Below are 15,276 nucleotides of genomic sequence, written 5' to 3'. Positions count from 1 at the left end.
AAAACCTTCCAATGGAAAAGATGTTCCTTTTTAAACATAAAAACATTGTTTTGAAAAATAAAAGATGTTTTATTTCACAATATGTGTTGGCTATAACAGACCAGATTTCTGTGCCTGAGAAAACCTAGCTAGTGGTGCCAGTGGCTCTCCACCAACTGTGACATCCCTTTGGCTGGTCTGTAAGTCTGCTCATACCGCTACGCTTATGTCTAGTATCTGCACATTTCATTCAAACTGGAAATTGATGTGTGACCTCCCCCCGTCACCATTTATCAATACAGAGCTGAAAGCAGAACAACTCAGTATGACAACAGTAGGTCAGCTGTTGTTCTGCACGCCACATGCTACCAAATGCACAACCACTGTCTCAGTCTTTCAGATTGTATGTCAGTAACCATATTTAAACAGCATAACTCTCTGCTCCAGCCACGGCTTGCTTGTAGCCACTCCACACACTGCAGACCACCTATTCAGAGGAGAAAACTCCTGCCACAATGGCAACTTGGTCTTAGCTGGCTTCTTTCATTTGGAGTATGGGATCAGCATGCCAATTAAACTGGCCTTCGTTTGGGTTAAACCAAGCATGTACTGAACCTTTTTCCAATTCATGCATTTGTCTTCTATACAGCTTTTCTTCTTGTACATATTTTATTTTTGAATTGACTGGTGATCTTCACAAGATGGCTTTTTTCAGTGATCTGTCTGTTCCAGAAGCTATACTGTTCCAGTTTATGGGGGTCCTGACTAACAACCACAACAACAGGACAAATGCTTTTACAAGCAAGGTTGCACTTACAACACTATTGATTGTCAACACATCCTACTTTACAGTGTTATACTACTAATTTGTGTTTGTTACAATAATATCAGCAGTCTTTTCACATAAAGTGACACAACAACGTCTTCAACCTAGATTACAGCGGCATTCATCATGCAGAAGTCCATATAAGTAACATGTTTGATTTTCTCTGGGACTTGGCTACTTGTTGAAGTCTCTGAGTGGGTCTAATTAAAATGAGCTGTCCACATCTCCATGGATACGTCCTGGGCCTACTCAAGCATTCCCCTCACATAAAGCAGGCTTCTCAGCACCTCGCTCCGAGCAGCCTCTAATTATAACCGTCTTACTTTTCTCTGGGATTCAGAGTAAAACCATAACTTTCCTTACATCGTTCTGGAGGAAGTGAAAGTTTCATGAAAGCAGTTACATGTGGAAAGATAATCTCCACAGTTAGATTTCACTGTCCAAGTGACAAAAGTCAGATCAGTCTGATCAGTCTTGAGTCAGATCAGTCTCAAGTGAATCAGACATTTTTTGTCTTTAAACCAGATGTGGTATAACATTTCCTAGTGCCTAATAAGACAATTATGACAGTTGAGATTATGAGACCATGACAGTGTTTCTGTTCTGGTTTTAGTTTCTCAACAGGGTTCAGAAAAATAATATTTTGGTTATGAAACAAAACATCACCTCATGCATTCATGGTTTAGAAACAGAACATTACCTCATATTCAGCAATATATTCATTAAAACAAGTCTCTAGCTAGTACATCTAAAAGCATGACATAATCCATCCACAGTCTCTGTCTGTCTGGAGCAGGGTGTTGTTGGCCCTTTATCCCGGCCCCACAGCCCTACGTGGGTGGAATTCAGATATGGTGGGAGTTCACCTCCACTTTTGGGGTATAAACAGTGTGACACAAACATTGCTGGCACTATCTAAAATCATTCTGTGTAAGGCAAAACAAAATCTCCCACGATGAATCATACTACATGGGTGGGAATTTATTCTAGGCTTTTTAATATCAACTGTCTTCTACTATAGGCTATGTTTGAAGAGATGCCATAAACCTCATTTTACGTTTTTTGTGAGTAGAAATCCACTTCATAATATAGAGAAAACTAAACAAACGTTGAGACCCTCAAAAATAATATTGAGGTAGGTTATAACAGCTAGGCTATCGTTTCTAACAGCCCCAGAATAAGACAAAAACGTTTTCCTCAGCTTTGTTGCTCAACAACACCCTCCGTGGTCACTTGTTATCTCCACCGGAAGTTTTATTTCTTGCAGGATAAGTGTTTGCGGTACAAAGTATATTGTGCTGAATGCCTATCAAACTTTTTGCTTCCTCTGCTTGAATACGGAACGAGGGGCCAAATGCGCCCCATCCTACCAGCAGTAATCCCTGGTGGTGACGTCACCCACCCCATCTCCAAACGGGACAAGGCGCAGCGACTCAGTGGTCTAGTTTAGCGTTTGCTGTGCATCCCTGGACGCAACATCCCCATAAGCTGAACTTGTACACATTCTCCAACCTCGGGAAGTTTGGGAGAGAAGAACAATGGGTAAGTGTCGCTGGTAATGGTACTTTTCTGAACTGCTGTTCGAAATTGTTTCACTGTCAGCTACAATAGTGCTGTTCGTCGTAGAGTTGCTTTAGTAGCGTCTAAGTAAATATTGACAAGATTGACAGCTTTAATGTGAAAACTATGAAACGGTGTACAACTTTTATAGAAAGTTTATTTTTATCTGACCTGGTTTTGCTTCGGGTAGGCATGGAGTAACTCAGACAACGCGATTAGAGTTAAGTCTAAAAGGATTTACCTACTGTCAGACGGCAATACTGTTGGTTTGCTCACTGGTACGGGGGGCAGTTTGTAGGGTTCCAGTCTTCCATTGCTATTGTTGAGTCGCGCTTTTGTCTCAGACAAAGTTCTGTCGGGGCTATTTCAGGTCGATATAGCTAGTGTCTCTGTGTTATAATAAGCTTAGTTACCCTGCATATCACTCAGACCAATCTTTCTAGATCTTTCTCACAACGATGTTCTTACATAAAACCGTTTATTATTCAAAGACATTTGCATTGAGGTGTTTACAGGTAATTGAGGTGTTTGTAGGTAAATCTTTGATGACAGTGGGTAGTCTCTGATGTTCTGATATAGTGAAATTTGTTTGACAATATTCTGCCTTCAATATAACTGCCTTTTAACTTGAGCTGGGTGCTGGTGCTGGATGTTAAAGTGAAGGTTAGAAATGCCACAGTGTTGCCTGCCTGATCCTGTTGTGAAGCTCTGAGCACTGTGAGGCACAGCCCATGTAAGTGTTGCCTATCTGTACCCCACCCTCAGGGCGCTATGTGAGCAACAAGGGGCTGATGCCACGGATGTTCATCACTTCTTAAATGCTCCCAGCAGACTTATGGGCTTTGAGGCACTTTGAGCCTGTTTGCCAGATGGGATGGACCAGGGTACACATGTTGGGAACCTCTCTGCTGTCTCCTCCACCAGACCCCTGAGTAGATACTCGTGCCTGTCCCTTGAACTATATAGGTTGAATACAAACCCCTCATTGAAGATATTCACATATGAACTCAACTGTGTTTTTCTTAATATTGTGCTATCTTTTATATCCTGTCACAGTCTGGGGACTGTCTTTTTGTGGATTTAACTGAAGCATATGTCTTGGCTTTGGTGGGGACCGTGTAAATGGGTGGTTGCAGCTGACAGAAGACTAGAATACTGTCAGTGTGAGCATGTGTGCGAGCATTCATTGATCTTCTGAAGGCCCCCACAGTGCTGGCTTTGTACTCTTAATTTAGCCCTCACTTCTTTGCGCAGTTCGTCAGTCGTTGTTAATGTAGAAGTGAGTTCAGTCAATGGCAAGTTGGGAAGAGTCTGGAAAAAAAAAACATGAGTTGTTGCCAGTGGACACGCATCTTTAAAGATGCAGAGCTGAAATGCTATTGACCATTGTCTATTGTTCACACTCAAAGACATGCAAATAGTCCATTAAAGAATTCCTACCAGTGACCATTTCATTTTGACTTGAATTTAAATTCTTGTTGATCTTTTGGCAACTTGTGTCTTGCACTGCAAGCGAGCAAGTTTCCAAGTGAGAAACTTGAGTGATAATATGCTGTTCTCGTGTATTGCTGAGTAGTTTCAGGATTAAACTGATAGCCAAGGCAAGCATTTCTAAGCAGATGTGGTTTATGTCCCCCTTTCATGTTTAATGGGAAATAGTGTCTCAGCATTCTGTTTCAAATTACTGCAGGATTGTTTTGTGTGTGTCATGGGGCAGTGGATCCAAGTTTAGACAGGATGCCTCGCAGCAATTTGTGACTGCCTGCCGCATGCAAACTGGTGCTCTTGTTCAGAAATGTCTAATAAAGAAGTACGAATTGTCTTTGGCTGTGGTGGGGATTGATTTGTTCATTTGGCCCACATGGGAATGGCCTAGCTCCATGCAGCTACACCTCCAGCCATCACAACTAGAGTTTGACGCTAAACACCCATCAGCCTGCAGAGCACTGGTGTTTTTGAAGTATCAGGCACAGGTTCAGCTTTGAAGGCCTGCCTGCTCAGATAGCATCAGAGGGTTCTCCTGCTCACTCATCAACTCCCATTTTCCCACAGTGTAAATGTACGGAGATGTGCTTTGTGATGATGAACTATAGACCCCATCTATACAACCCATGCTATTTACAAAATTGTGTCAAGCAAAGTTGTTGATTTAGGAAGGTCTGTGATTAATGAATAGCCTTAATGCTTACTTCTTCTAAAAATACTCTGAAGTTCTTGAAGGCTAAGCTGAAACAATTACAAGCCTATCAATTTATCTCTCAATGACACAATTGATGGATAGGACTGTGAATAGTTCTGCTATGTTCTCTTAAACCCAGACCTTGATAACCAAGGAGAGAGAAATTGTTTTTCCTGATGGAAACTCTGGAACTCTTCCTCTCAAAATACCTTTTATGTTTACAGTCAGTTTTCAACAGGGTTTTCAGTGCATTCAGCTGCTGCTGGAAAGTTTTGTTCATCTCTGACTCCAGGAATGGTTTATTCCAACCATTAAAAAAATGTTCAGCATTGTTTATAGCACTGACTGATCCATGGAAATCATTTTTCATCTGGAGACATTATGAATTATTTGATTCAGGAAAACAGAAGTTTAAATTAACTGAGAATTATTTTTGTGATTTGATAATCTTATATGAGTCATAGTCAATTTAGATTGTTTAGATTTAGCCTCGACAATAACTTTGTGTAAAATGTTTTTCTCATGGTTTTTGAGCGTATCTAACCAGATGTTAGGATATTGTTTATTGTGGTAGACTAACATTTGTCTTTGACAAGCTTATTGTTTAAATAATTAATTTGTTCTCTGATCACAATCAGTCACAGATATGGATAAACTCTTAATGTAGGGCATTTGTTTTGACAGTGTGCTGAGGGTCACTGGAGGCCTTTTGGCCTTCAATGTAGAAAGAGACCTTGAGAGGAAACAGTGTGGATGTGGCGGACATTGGAACCTTGATGAACTGTTTGCAATAGCAACAGCAACACATGACATGTGATAATGGTTCCTCTGCAACTGTGTGTGGGTCACACAGGCAAAGGTCATTTGTTGGAGAACACAGCTGTTGGGCAATGAGCAACGGTCAGCTGAAACTCAGAGGATGTGACTGCTTTGGGGTTTTCACTTCCTGGGGTTCTTGAGTTAGAGGCCTCTACTGGGACTACTGAAATGTTGTGTGTCAGAGGCAGGGATGTCAACAATCCAATACATCTTGGTGATCAATGGTGATGTCACTCTGTACAGTTTAGTTTGATTTTGCTTTATGGCTTGTCATGTTACCCACTGCTTTGCCATTTTAAGTACCAGTTATGATGCTGGTACATGGATCAAGCCTAGTCCTATAGGCTAAGAGACTTCAGAGAAAATCTCTGAATGTATGAATTCAATTTCTTCAACCAACAAAGCCACGTTTGTGTTAATTGGGTATTTGATTTATAATCAGGCCGTCCCTACTCCCATTCTGTTTCCGTTTGGCACAAGATCTGAATGGACCCCGTCAGCAATTAAACTGCAGACAAGACCTTTTGGAGATGTGATGGAAATGAGGGAGCCTATTGGAGCTCACCCTCTCAGCTCTTTACCCTTTTCTAGTTCCTCTTGTGCTTCTGTGAGTACCTCTTTCACACTCTCACTCATCTAGTCCACTTCACCTCCTGCACAGTCTGCTCCTCTGCTACCTCCACTTTCCCTTTTTTTTTCTCTTGCTCTCTTTCACACCTATTCTCCATTCTCTTGCCCCAGTGGCCCGCCACCTCCATTAGGGCTCTGTAAAAATGGCCATATTCATTTGTGGCGCTTAATAAGTGCTGTGCTGACAAAGAGAGACATTGTTAATTGTGACATGAAATGATAGGAATAGGAGTTCCTTAGTGGGAGTGCTTGCTCAAGCATGGCCAATTCCCCTCACTTTCATTAAAAGGGCCATTGAGAGGCCCAGGCTGGGGAGGCCAGATTGGGGGTTAGCAGACGGGGGCCGGTAGGGGTGGTGGTGGTGGTGGTGGTGGTGGTGGTGGTGGTGGGGTTGTTTCACCGCCTGCATTTTTGGAGGTCGTCCTCGTTAGGAGATTGTTACACTGCCTGATGATGGCATGGTGATGATGTGAGGATGGAAATGTGGACTGGGTGTGAATGTGGCATGAGTCCACTGATCATTCATTTTTCATGGAAAAATAGTTGGTCGCCATGGAAGTAGATCAAAATACATCTTTCAGCCAAGTAATCAAGTTATCAATCTTGGGCTGTATGGTGTTGAAAGCGTGTCACATTGATTAAGTTGTTGAATTTAAGTAACACAACACAGACTGTGAAGGCTTTGGTTATGGTTTTCTTGAGTTGGAGCAATTACATTACAAAACATAGATGAGACAGATTCATAACATCACCTCTGAACATGAGTTTATGAGTACCACATTTGCGTGTTTTGTTTTGCAGAGGATGTGTTTCCGCGGGAGTGAAATAATGGATTTTACGTGCAGATGGAACAGGGCAGTCCACACATATTTGCGTCCGCACTAAGCAGAAGCCCATGCTCTGTTTCTGACCAAATCAAATTACACAAGACTGAGCAGCACACATTTTCCATGACACCGAAACTCCACTTACTGCTTAACACTCATTCTGAGTGAATTGTAGAGAGGCCTTATCGATGAGAAAAATCAATCTGTTTTTCCAGATTGACCTTATTATTTCTACTTAACCGGGCTATGGCATTTAACAGGTCATACAGTATGTCCATTGTCATCTTGTAAATGTAAATGTTGACATCTGATGTAGTTCATGAACTTGCTTTATTCCTCAAGGCCACGGGTTGGGTGAGTGGCTGTAGGCGTGTTTGACGCTCAGATGGAAATGGCAGGACTGTGGACCATGTCAGCGCTGGGGGATGACATGACCGTGCGCTGTAAAGCAGGAGCCGCACCCCATAGCCCAGCCCAGGATCTTGTCCAGAGGATTAGTGCTTGTCAGCTGGGAGGTGGGGGTGGGATCACGTCACGTCACCTCAGTGAAGGAAACACCAAGATGCCTTTCTCCATTTTGGTTTGAGGCTTTGACCTCCATTTAGTTTCTATTCCTCCTTAAAGCATGCGCATCAGTGGTGCAGTCATGTCTGCTTTTGGATGCTCAGGTAACAGGCCCTGGCTTCCAAGTGTAAATATGCTGGAGGTGGCTAATTAAAAACAAAAACACAATAAATATGAATGTTTTTGATGTCAGTTGAGGCTTTCTGTAGATATGAGTTTTTTTCTGTGCTGAAGTTCAAGGAGAGCTCATCCTAATTTCTTATGGAATGTAGCCTTGAACAGGCCGCCGCCAGTGCTTGTATCAGTATGAGCCCTCCTGCTGTTTCTGTTGGCCAGGTTGAAAGCAGTTCTTGGCTGTTAATGTGATTTCTGTGACCCTGTGTAGAGTATCACTCATTAGCCCGCATCCCCAATTTGCTTCGCTCTAAACTGATTTCTACACTCAGATTGGGCTGAAATGCCCCTCTGAAGCTATTCTATACTGCGCTTTTATCAGCGAGTGATTCAACAATGACTATATAGTGTTTAAGGAGGGAGTGGAGATGTATGTGTGTATGGGCTCTCTCTCTCTCTCTCTCTTTCTCTCTCTCTCTCTGTGTGTGTGTGTGTGTGTGTAAATGTGTGCTATTGTGATTAGGCCGCCTCTGCGCTGTGAGAGCGTAGGCTTAAAGTTGCTTTAAAAGGCATCAGTAGGACGCAGGTCTTGGCAACTTGCCTGTGAAGCACATTCACCACTTCACAGATAGCTCTTTGTGCCCAGTTCATCTGGAGCTGCTGTTGCCACTACTTCTGCTGAGACAGAACACAGAAGCATTTGCGCCTCCCCAGAGAGACACTGCAAGAGTACTGACTGCATAAACAGTCTCACTACTGTACATCAATCCAAACTCATTCACTTGGAAGTTTATGGGGATGTTGGAGATAAAAAAAATAAATAACAGAAGCATTAGTTGTATGTTAACAACTTGCACATTTCTTCTCTTCAGGTATAAATGGAGATACAAACTTGGAGGACCAGTCATCTACATAGCATGCACAGACTTTCAGGAAGCAACTTAATCACATTATTTGAGACCTCAAACCAAATTAATAATTTGTTTAAATCCAACACCTGTAACATATCAAAGATCTTCCAGCTGCATCATTTTACATAGCCACTTAAAATGCCTTTCTTAATCTGTGGTGAACATCTTTCAGCAGTTTGCGCCTGTCTTGGGAATTGTGCATGGTGTGTTCATGATTCATCTTCACTCAGGTCATGGTGATTCAAACGCATGTGACTGTGGAATTTGTTTTCCAACGGCATTGACCATGTTGGTCACAGTGCTGTGCAGCTTTTCTCTGATGGGATGGAGTTCTGGCTCTTGTTTGATGATAATTCCCACTTACACTATCCTCTCTTTATACGATCAACTGTGCACACGTGAATGACAGTATAACAGGCATAACAGCAAAAGAGACCAACAGATGAGAATTTGTGGAATAGTTGAGGTTCTCTATGGATGGAGCGACAGCTGCAGGAAACCCAATAGCCAGTGTGTCGGGGGAGAGTGCAGCTTGGGCTTCTTGGGAATGGAGACACCGCAGTTAAACAAAAAGGCAAAATTTCCCATCACTCTCAGGAGTATGGTGTATGTAATTGCTTAATCCTTCTGTGTTGGCCATTTAAAGAACAGATTGTGGGAAAACCGTCCTCAATATACTGCAGCGGAAACAAACGGAACACGTGAATCATCCATATCCCAGCTTACAGCACTCTGAGAAATTGTTTAGTGAAGTCCATCTGTTGCCATTCTATACAGCTACGCAGTGTGTATGTGCTGTATGTATAGGGCTGGCCATGTGTTGTGCTGGAAGCCACCCTGAACAGTTGTTAGTCAGCTATGTTCAGCCTGTTGGGTTCTCAACAGACAAATAATATAACACATCCACAACTGCTGGAATGTCTATAGCACTCCAACAGACAGAATAATAGACAGAAACCACCTCAAGGCAAGCTAAGATCTCGGATGCTCCATTTGGCTAAAACAACTTCATTTACTCACACTTGAGAATTCTGCTGAGAGCTCTCCAAACCACTATAAGGTCTCATAAAGCATTGTAACTACTGACCTGTAGTCAGTGAAAATGAATAGTTAGTAAATAAACTGACTGAAGAGCCTCGGCTGAAACAGAATCTCATACGGGTTAGAGTAACATAAGTCTGACATGACACACATAAGTGCAGGTTGAGTGCCAATTCTGCTAGTTTTGTTAAACCACCCCATGCATGAATCATGGTTCTCCCGCAAGTGCAAGCCAGAGAGTGATTCAGAGTTTCCCTCCACCAATTCATTAACTGAATCAGTTTACTGTCAAGCAGGAACCATTTGCTTCAACCCTGAAATGGGCTACATTTTTGGCTTTTAAAAACTAGTTTGAAGTTTATTATGCATATGTATGGTGTTTGGAAAATCAAATCCACAACCCATATTATGGTCAGAGATACACTGATTAATGCATCTCTTCAGTCATTTGCCATTTTTGGTAGCCCCTGCATTATAATTTCGTCCATAATTCAGGATGAGATGGAAGTGTATCTAATTGGAACTAGCATGGCTTCAGGACACATTACTGTGATCACTGTCAAAACCAAAAATGGAGCTAATTTTAGGACACAGCTCGAAACTGACTGTTTCGTGATGGGCAGAAAAGCTTATCCGTGAGCATGACCATAGAAAGCAGTATGTGTTGTATCTTTCCATACCATCCTAAAGTACTTCATACATTTACATCACACATTTAACATTCCATACATGTCAATCATAAACTGAGGCTACAAGATCAGATTCAACATTTGATCAGTATTAGTGCTGAATTCCAGCATAATATTCTCAGGTTTATTTATCTTTAGTATTAAGTCACTTAAGGTGTTCCCTGCTGATCCCACATTAAATGGCACTGTAATGAAATGGTATTTAATACATACATGTTTTTCTTTATCTGCCTCAGTGTGTACAGAAAGCCAAGTTCAGGTTGAATCATTACTATGAATCACCATGCTGCATCCTCACCATATAGATGTCAGTGCACATTGAGGATTGGCATTAGTAGTTAGCCCTTGTGTTGTCATGGTGCTGAGGATGAATTGTCACTTCTCTTTTGTCTGCGGAGCCTGTGAAGAGCTCTCAGCAGGCTGGAGGAGGGAGTGAGGCTCTGTTGCGCCAGACTGCTGCTGATCACAGGGCTCGACGTATAGACAGACGGAGCAGGCAGACTAAACTCTGGGGGTCAGGGGTGAGAGGTTGGCAGTACCGGCGCCAGAACAAAAGAGCTGCTGATGCGTCAGCTCAAAGAGAGGTCGCTCTGCAGCTGGAGCTGTGTGAACCTGTGGTCATGGGAAACTCACTGGGCTAGAGTCCTGCGCGGTCTGACACTCTTTGTGCTCTCCAGCTCGGCTGGGCTGTGGTCTCACACACACCCGTGTGGGTACAGGGCAAAGGGTGAGGGATCAGGAGATACACACACCTTACTGCATGTCTCTAGCAGCCAAACAAAGTACTCACACAGATGTTTCCATTCACACTACCACCTCAGAAGATGTTGTCTGTAGGGTGATCATCTGAACAGTGTTACACAGCACATGGCAGTGGCCATTCCTTTGTTATTCATTTGACATTGTTCATTTCAAAAACCTGTCAGATGGGTGAAAGGTCAAAGTCTGTTTTTTACTGCTGGAGAATTTGCCTTCAGCATTCTGGGATCCTTTTGAATCAAATGTAAAGTTCACCCACAGGCGAATGCAACCAACATGCACATTGCCAACTGTGAATCTCTTGAGGCTACGCTGTGAACACACCACTCCTTCCGTGTTCATACATAGCCACACAATGCAGGAGTTAGCTATTCAATTCACCCCCATTTATAATCAATTCAATGGGGCAGCTGTTAGTGGTCATGCATATTCATGCCTGTGACACAGTTGGTTTCTCAAGTTCGATGCTATTCACATGGTTGAACAACGGTGTCAAGTTTGTGTATGAATTTGCCAAGAGCAAATTTACATGAATTAAGACGTACAAGTTCAGTCTAGTGGAAGGATGATGGGTTCAAAATACCATCTAATTTTAAGAGCTTATCAGTGCTTAGATGATGTAGAATTAGCCTTTTAAAACTAACTGTAAAACCCCACCATTGAAACTCATTGTGAGAGTAACAGCAAAAACGCCTATGAGTACTACAAGGCGATAGATGTCGAATGCCTTGTTTTCATTCATTGATATGATCATGAGACTCTCAGTCCATGCAAGCTTATGGTGCTATAGGTAGTTTATCAATGGAACTGTCAAGAGAAGTCTTATAAAGTGTGTTGATGGCAGAATCTGCAGTAGTCTCTGTCCAGGCTATGCATCCAGCATGAGAGAAGCTTCACTCACAGAGGCCAGAACCGTAACTTCATCTTCAACTGTCGCTTCCCAAAGCTTTAGCCTATTTCAAGGCTTCAGCCATAACCTTTGGAATGACACCACTGCAAAGATTCCCCTGATCTTCTAAGATCCATCTCAGAAGTCTCATGCATCTCTGGGAGGACAATACAATATCACATTTTGATTATGTAGAATGTTTTACTATGCCAGTAATGCAAAGATAATAGAGCAATTAACATCTGTAGGTTTTGTTCCTTTTCTTAATATCTGATCTGATTTAAGACTAGTGTTGATGATTTCCTTTTGTTACTGAACTCTGAGGAGAAATAAATCTAGAGTGAACTGTTTACATGAATGTCTCGGCAGTGCAAGATAAACTGATTGGATTAGCAAATCTGTTAACTTCGCTTTTATGGAAACAACTGTACAGATTACAGGCAGAAAATGGGAGAAAATATATAGTAGAGTTTATTGGACAAGCAAGAGTCTCATTCCTGTAGCCACCTGTGGAGTGGAAAATCTCTCTGCAGCGCTCGTTTGAAGGGAGATCTCCTTCCAGATGGCAGCTAGCGCTGCATGTCTCTGGGCCTAAACTGGCGCAGATCCCACCTTCTCCCAGTTTGCATATGAATTCAGTTCATACAGAATGCTCATGTGAGCAATATGTCGGTGGTTTTGTCAAAACTTTTGTCAAAACTATAATCATCTGAATTCTTCACATGCCTCAGTAAACCTATAGCATAGACATGATCAACTGAGTTGGAAAACCCTCACATCCCTTTTCTGTGAGTGGTATTTGATAAATGTGGTTCACCACAAGGAGACTAAAGACCCCAGTGCCAAACCCGAGAGCAGTTAAATGCCCTCCCTGCCTCCACTTTTAAAAACCATATTCTAAAGATTGCAGTCAAGAATTTCAATCCAGATCCAGAATCTAAAATCCAGAATGTTCCATGTAACCTCAGAGCAGAAATAGCAGGAGCTCAGATCACAAGGCTTAAAAACACAAGCATGTGGTAATTAGCAATTAGCCCATTGTAGAAAAAAGTCTAGTGAACGCTGCAGTGTTCTCCTTAAATGATTTGGCCCTCATTACTTGGGTCATGACACAGGGAACCCTGCCTGCTTCATCCCCCTTCACCGCTGAGCTTCATCAGATCTGCCACAGACTGGTGGTAATTTCCATGGTGAAACAGGAAGCCGGGTAATATGAAGCATCTGGGGTTCAGTCCTCTCTCCTGTCTCCTCCTACTCTTCCTCCTCCTCCTCCTCCTCCTCTTCTCTTCTCCCCAGCCCCATCTCAGCCAGGAGCTCAGTCCCTGCAGAGATGCCAAGTGCTGGGAGTGTGAAATCACATGAGCACCGAACCAGAGCTGCCAGTGCACCCAGAGCGCTGCGTTTTCCTTCCAGACGTGTAACGACACACCAACGCAAACATGCAATTACAGATGTGCTGAGTCAGAGGCGCTGGAGATTACGTGGTCGAACAGCAGCAATTACGGGTCGCTGAGGGTTTGTCTTAAATCTGAACAAAGCCCTCCAGAAGCATTTTAAGGAATGATGTGCGTCCGAAATCAAACCAGAAAACCAAAGGGATTATTTTCAGTGAAATCCAGTGCTTGCTACTGACCTCTTTTAGCAAAGACATTCTTTGCAAGGGGTGGCAATGATTTATTTGACGTGCTGTTTACATTAGCCGTAATGGCTGTAGCTTCTTACATAACTTGTGATTCGGATCCATGGTATATTCATGGTATAACCATTCACAAGGTGGACATAGTGGTATCTTGACATCTGCGCTGTTTGAGCCTCAGCAGAGTGCTTTATTGTGTCAATGCTGTCCTCCAGAATAGTGACATGAAAAAAACATTGTGTGATTCATTCTTTTTCCCCTGTCTTTCTTTAAAGGAGAGTAGTGAAATATATTCCATACCCTCATCTTGGCCTGTTTGATAGTACAAGTGGAAAGTGTAGAAAGCTAGAGAGTGTCATGTGAGGAATGGTAAATAACTTTGCTGTCTTGGCCCATTTGAGCACTCTGAATTTAGAGACATAGTAATATTTCAAATCATAATGGTCTGTTGTTTTGATGGTCAGAGGCAGGCTAGCCTGGTTCCTGACCCCATTCCTCTTCATGTGACATGCTGCAGAGGAGCAGAAACTGTCCCATTACTGGACGGACCCTTTGGGCTCCTCCTCTCTCCCCATGGATTACTGTCTAATGAACGAGGTTGGCTGTTTTTTAATGGGCTCTCAGTCTCATTGCAGTAAAAAAGCCAGAATTTCCTTGAGGAAATAAGTTACAGAGTCCTACGGTGCTCTTTGTCTGCCAGAGGTCCCTTTCTCCCATATTCACCTCAAAGAATAACTGTCTGACTGAGTTTAGAAACACATGGCTTGTATTTGACGTATACATATTTAGATGGCTTATTTTGACAATGTCAACCAAAACAAACTTCATTGCTGCTTGCAGAGAGCTGAAACTTTTCAGAATGAGCCTGTTACATATAAAAAAATTCTTGAATTTCCCCTGGGGATCAATAAAGTATCTATCTATCTATCTATTTATCTATCTATCTATCTATCTATCTATCTATCTATCTATCTATCTATCTATCTAAAGTTGATGTCATTTAGTTGAGATAATGATTGTGGACTTCTCAAAATAGCTCTAATGTTTGATATGCCATTGAGCCTGAAAACACAATCATTTCTCCAGATCAATCCTCAACACAATCGTTTGACACCTAGATACATCATTATCATCATGCAGAAATGTCATCCTCAGGCTTTTGTTACAGTTTTTCTCAGTCGCTTTGGTGCTTTTCTCACATCACTATTACTGTAACTAGGTCAGTAGAGGTATGAAACTGTTGGCCCACTGTTGGATGTGTAAATCAATAAAATATCAATGGTACTTACTCTCAGAAATGTAGAGTGTGCGTAGTAAATAATATGAACTAGGTCAACCCAATCGGTAAATACATTGTTTTATCTGGAGTATTGACGCAATGGTGAAAACTGAGGTTTTCCACAATAGGATGTTGGGACATCACATCGGCCATGTATACCAGAGGATGCTTAATGCACATGGGCTTAGCAGAGTATCACATAAGCTAAGCTTACAGGAATTATGTCTTCATCAGGTTAATGTGCATATTAGGTTGATACATGTAGGCTGCACTTATTCTTACTGTACTCTAATGTTTTTAAATTGTCCTAAAATTGTACTGCTCTAAAGAGAACTGCTCTAAAACTTAAACTGTTTACTATGTTGTTAGTCGCTTTGGCTAAAAAGCGTCAGCCAAATGTAATGTAATGTAATGTAATGTACATGTTTTAAGTGCTGAAAACAAGAGTTTTATATTAGTAGCTACTAGGTTCAACTTGGTCCAGTTAGTATTTGTAGCCATTTCATTATGCGATCCACTGGCTTTCTCTTTAAGGAAACATTAGGAACACAATGTCTCTCATGTTCTCATCCAG

At 42.1% G+C, this 15,276-nt stretch overlaps 1 protein-coding gene across 1 annotated transcript in view; it reads left to right on the top strand.

The window, feature by feature from the left end:
* The first annotated feature begins 2,018 nt into the window (after window positions 1-2,018).
* Window positions 2,019-15,276, top strand: part of gpm6bb (glycoprotein M6Bb) — a 30,489-nt gene continuing 17,231 nt past the window's right edge. Inside the window, exon 1 of the mRNA XM_042083947.1 lies at window positions 2,019-2,347. Coding sequence (XP_041939881.1) covers window positions 2,344-2,347 — 4 coding nt within the window. The 5' untranslated portion in view covers window positions 2,019-2,343. The remainder of the gene's footprint in view (window positions 2,348-15,276) is intronic.

This window comes from Alosa sapidissima, chromosome 2 (assembly GCF_018492685.1).
Source record: "Alosa sapidissima isolate fAloSap1 chromosome 2, fAloSap1.pri, whole genome shotgun sequence".
Taxonomy (NCBI): domain Eukaryota; kingdom Metazoa; phylum Chordata; class Actinopteri; order Clupeiformes; family Clupeidae; genus Alosa; species Alosa sapidissima.
The sequence above is the reverse complement of the archived record's forward strand: the minus strand, read 5'-3'. Positions and strand labels throughout refer to the sequence as shown.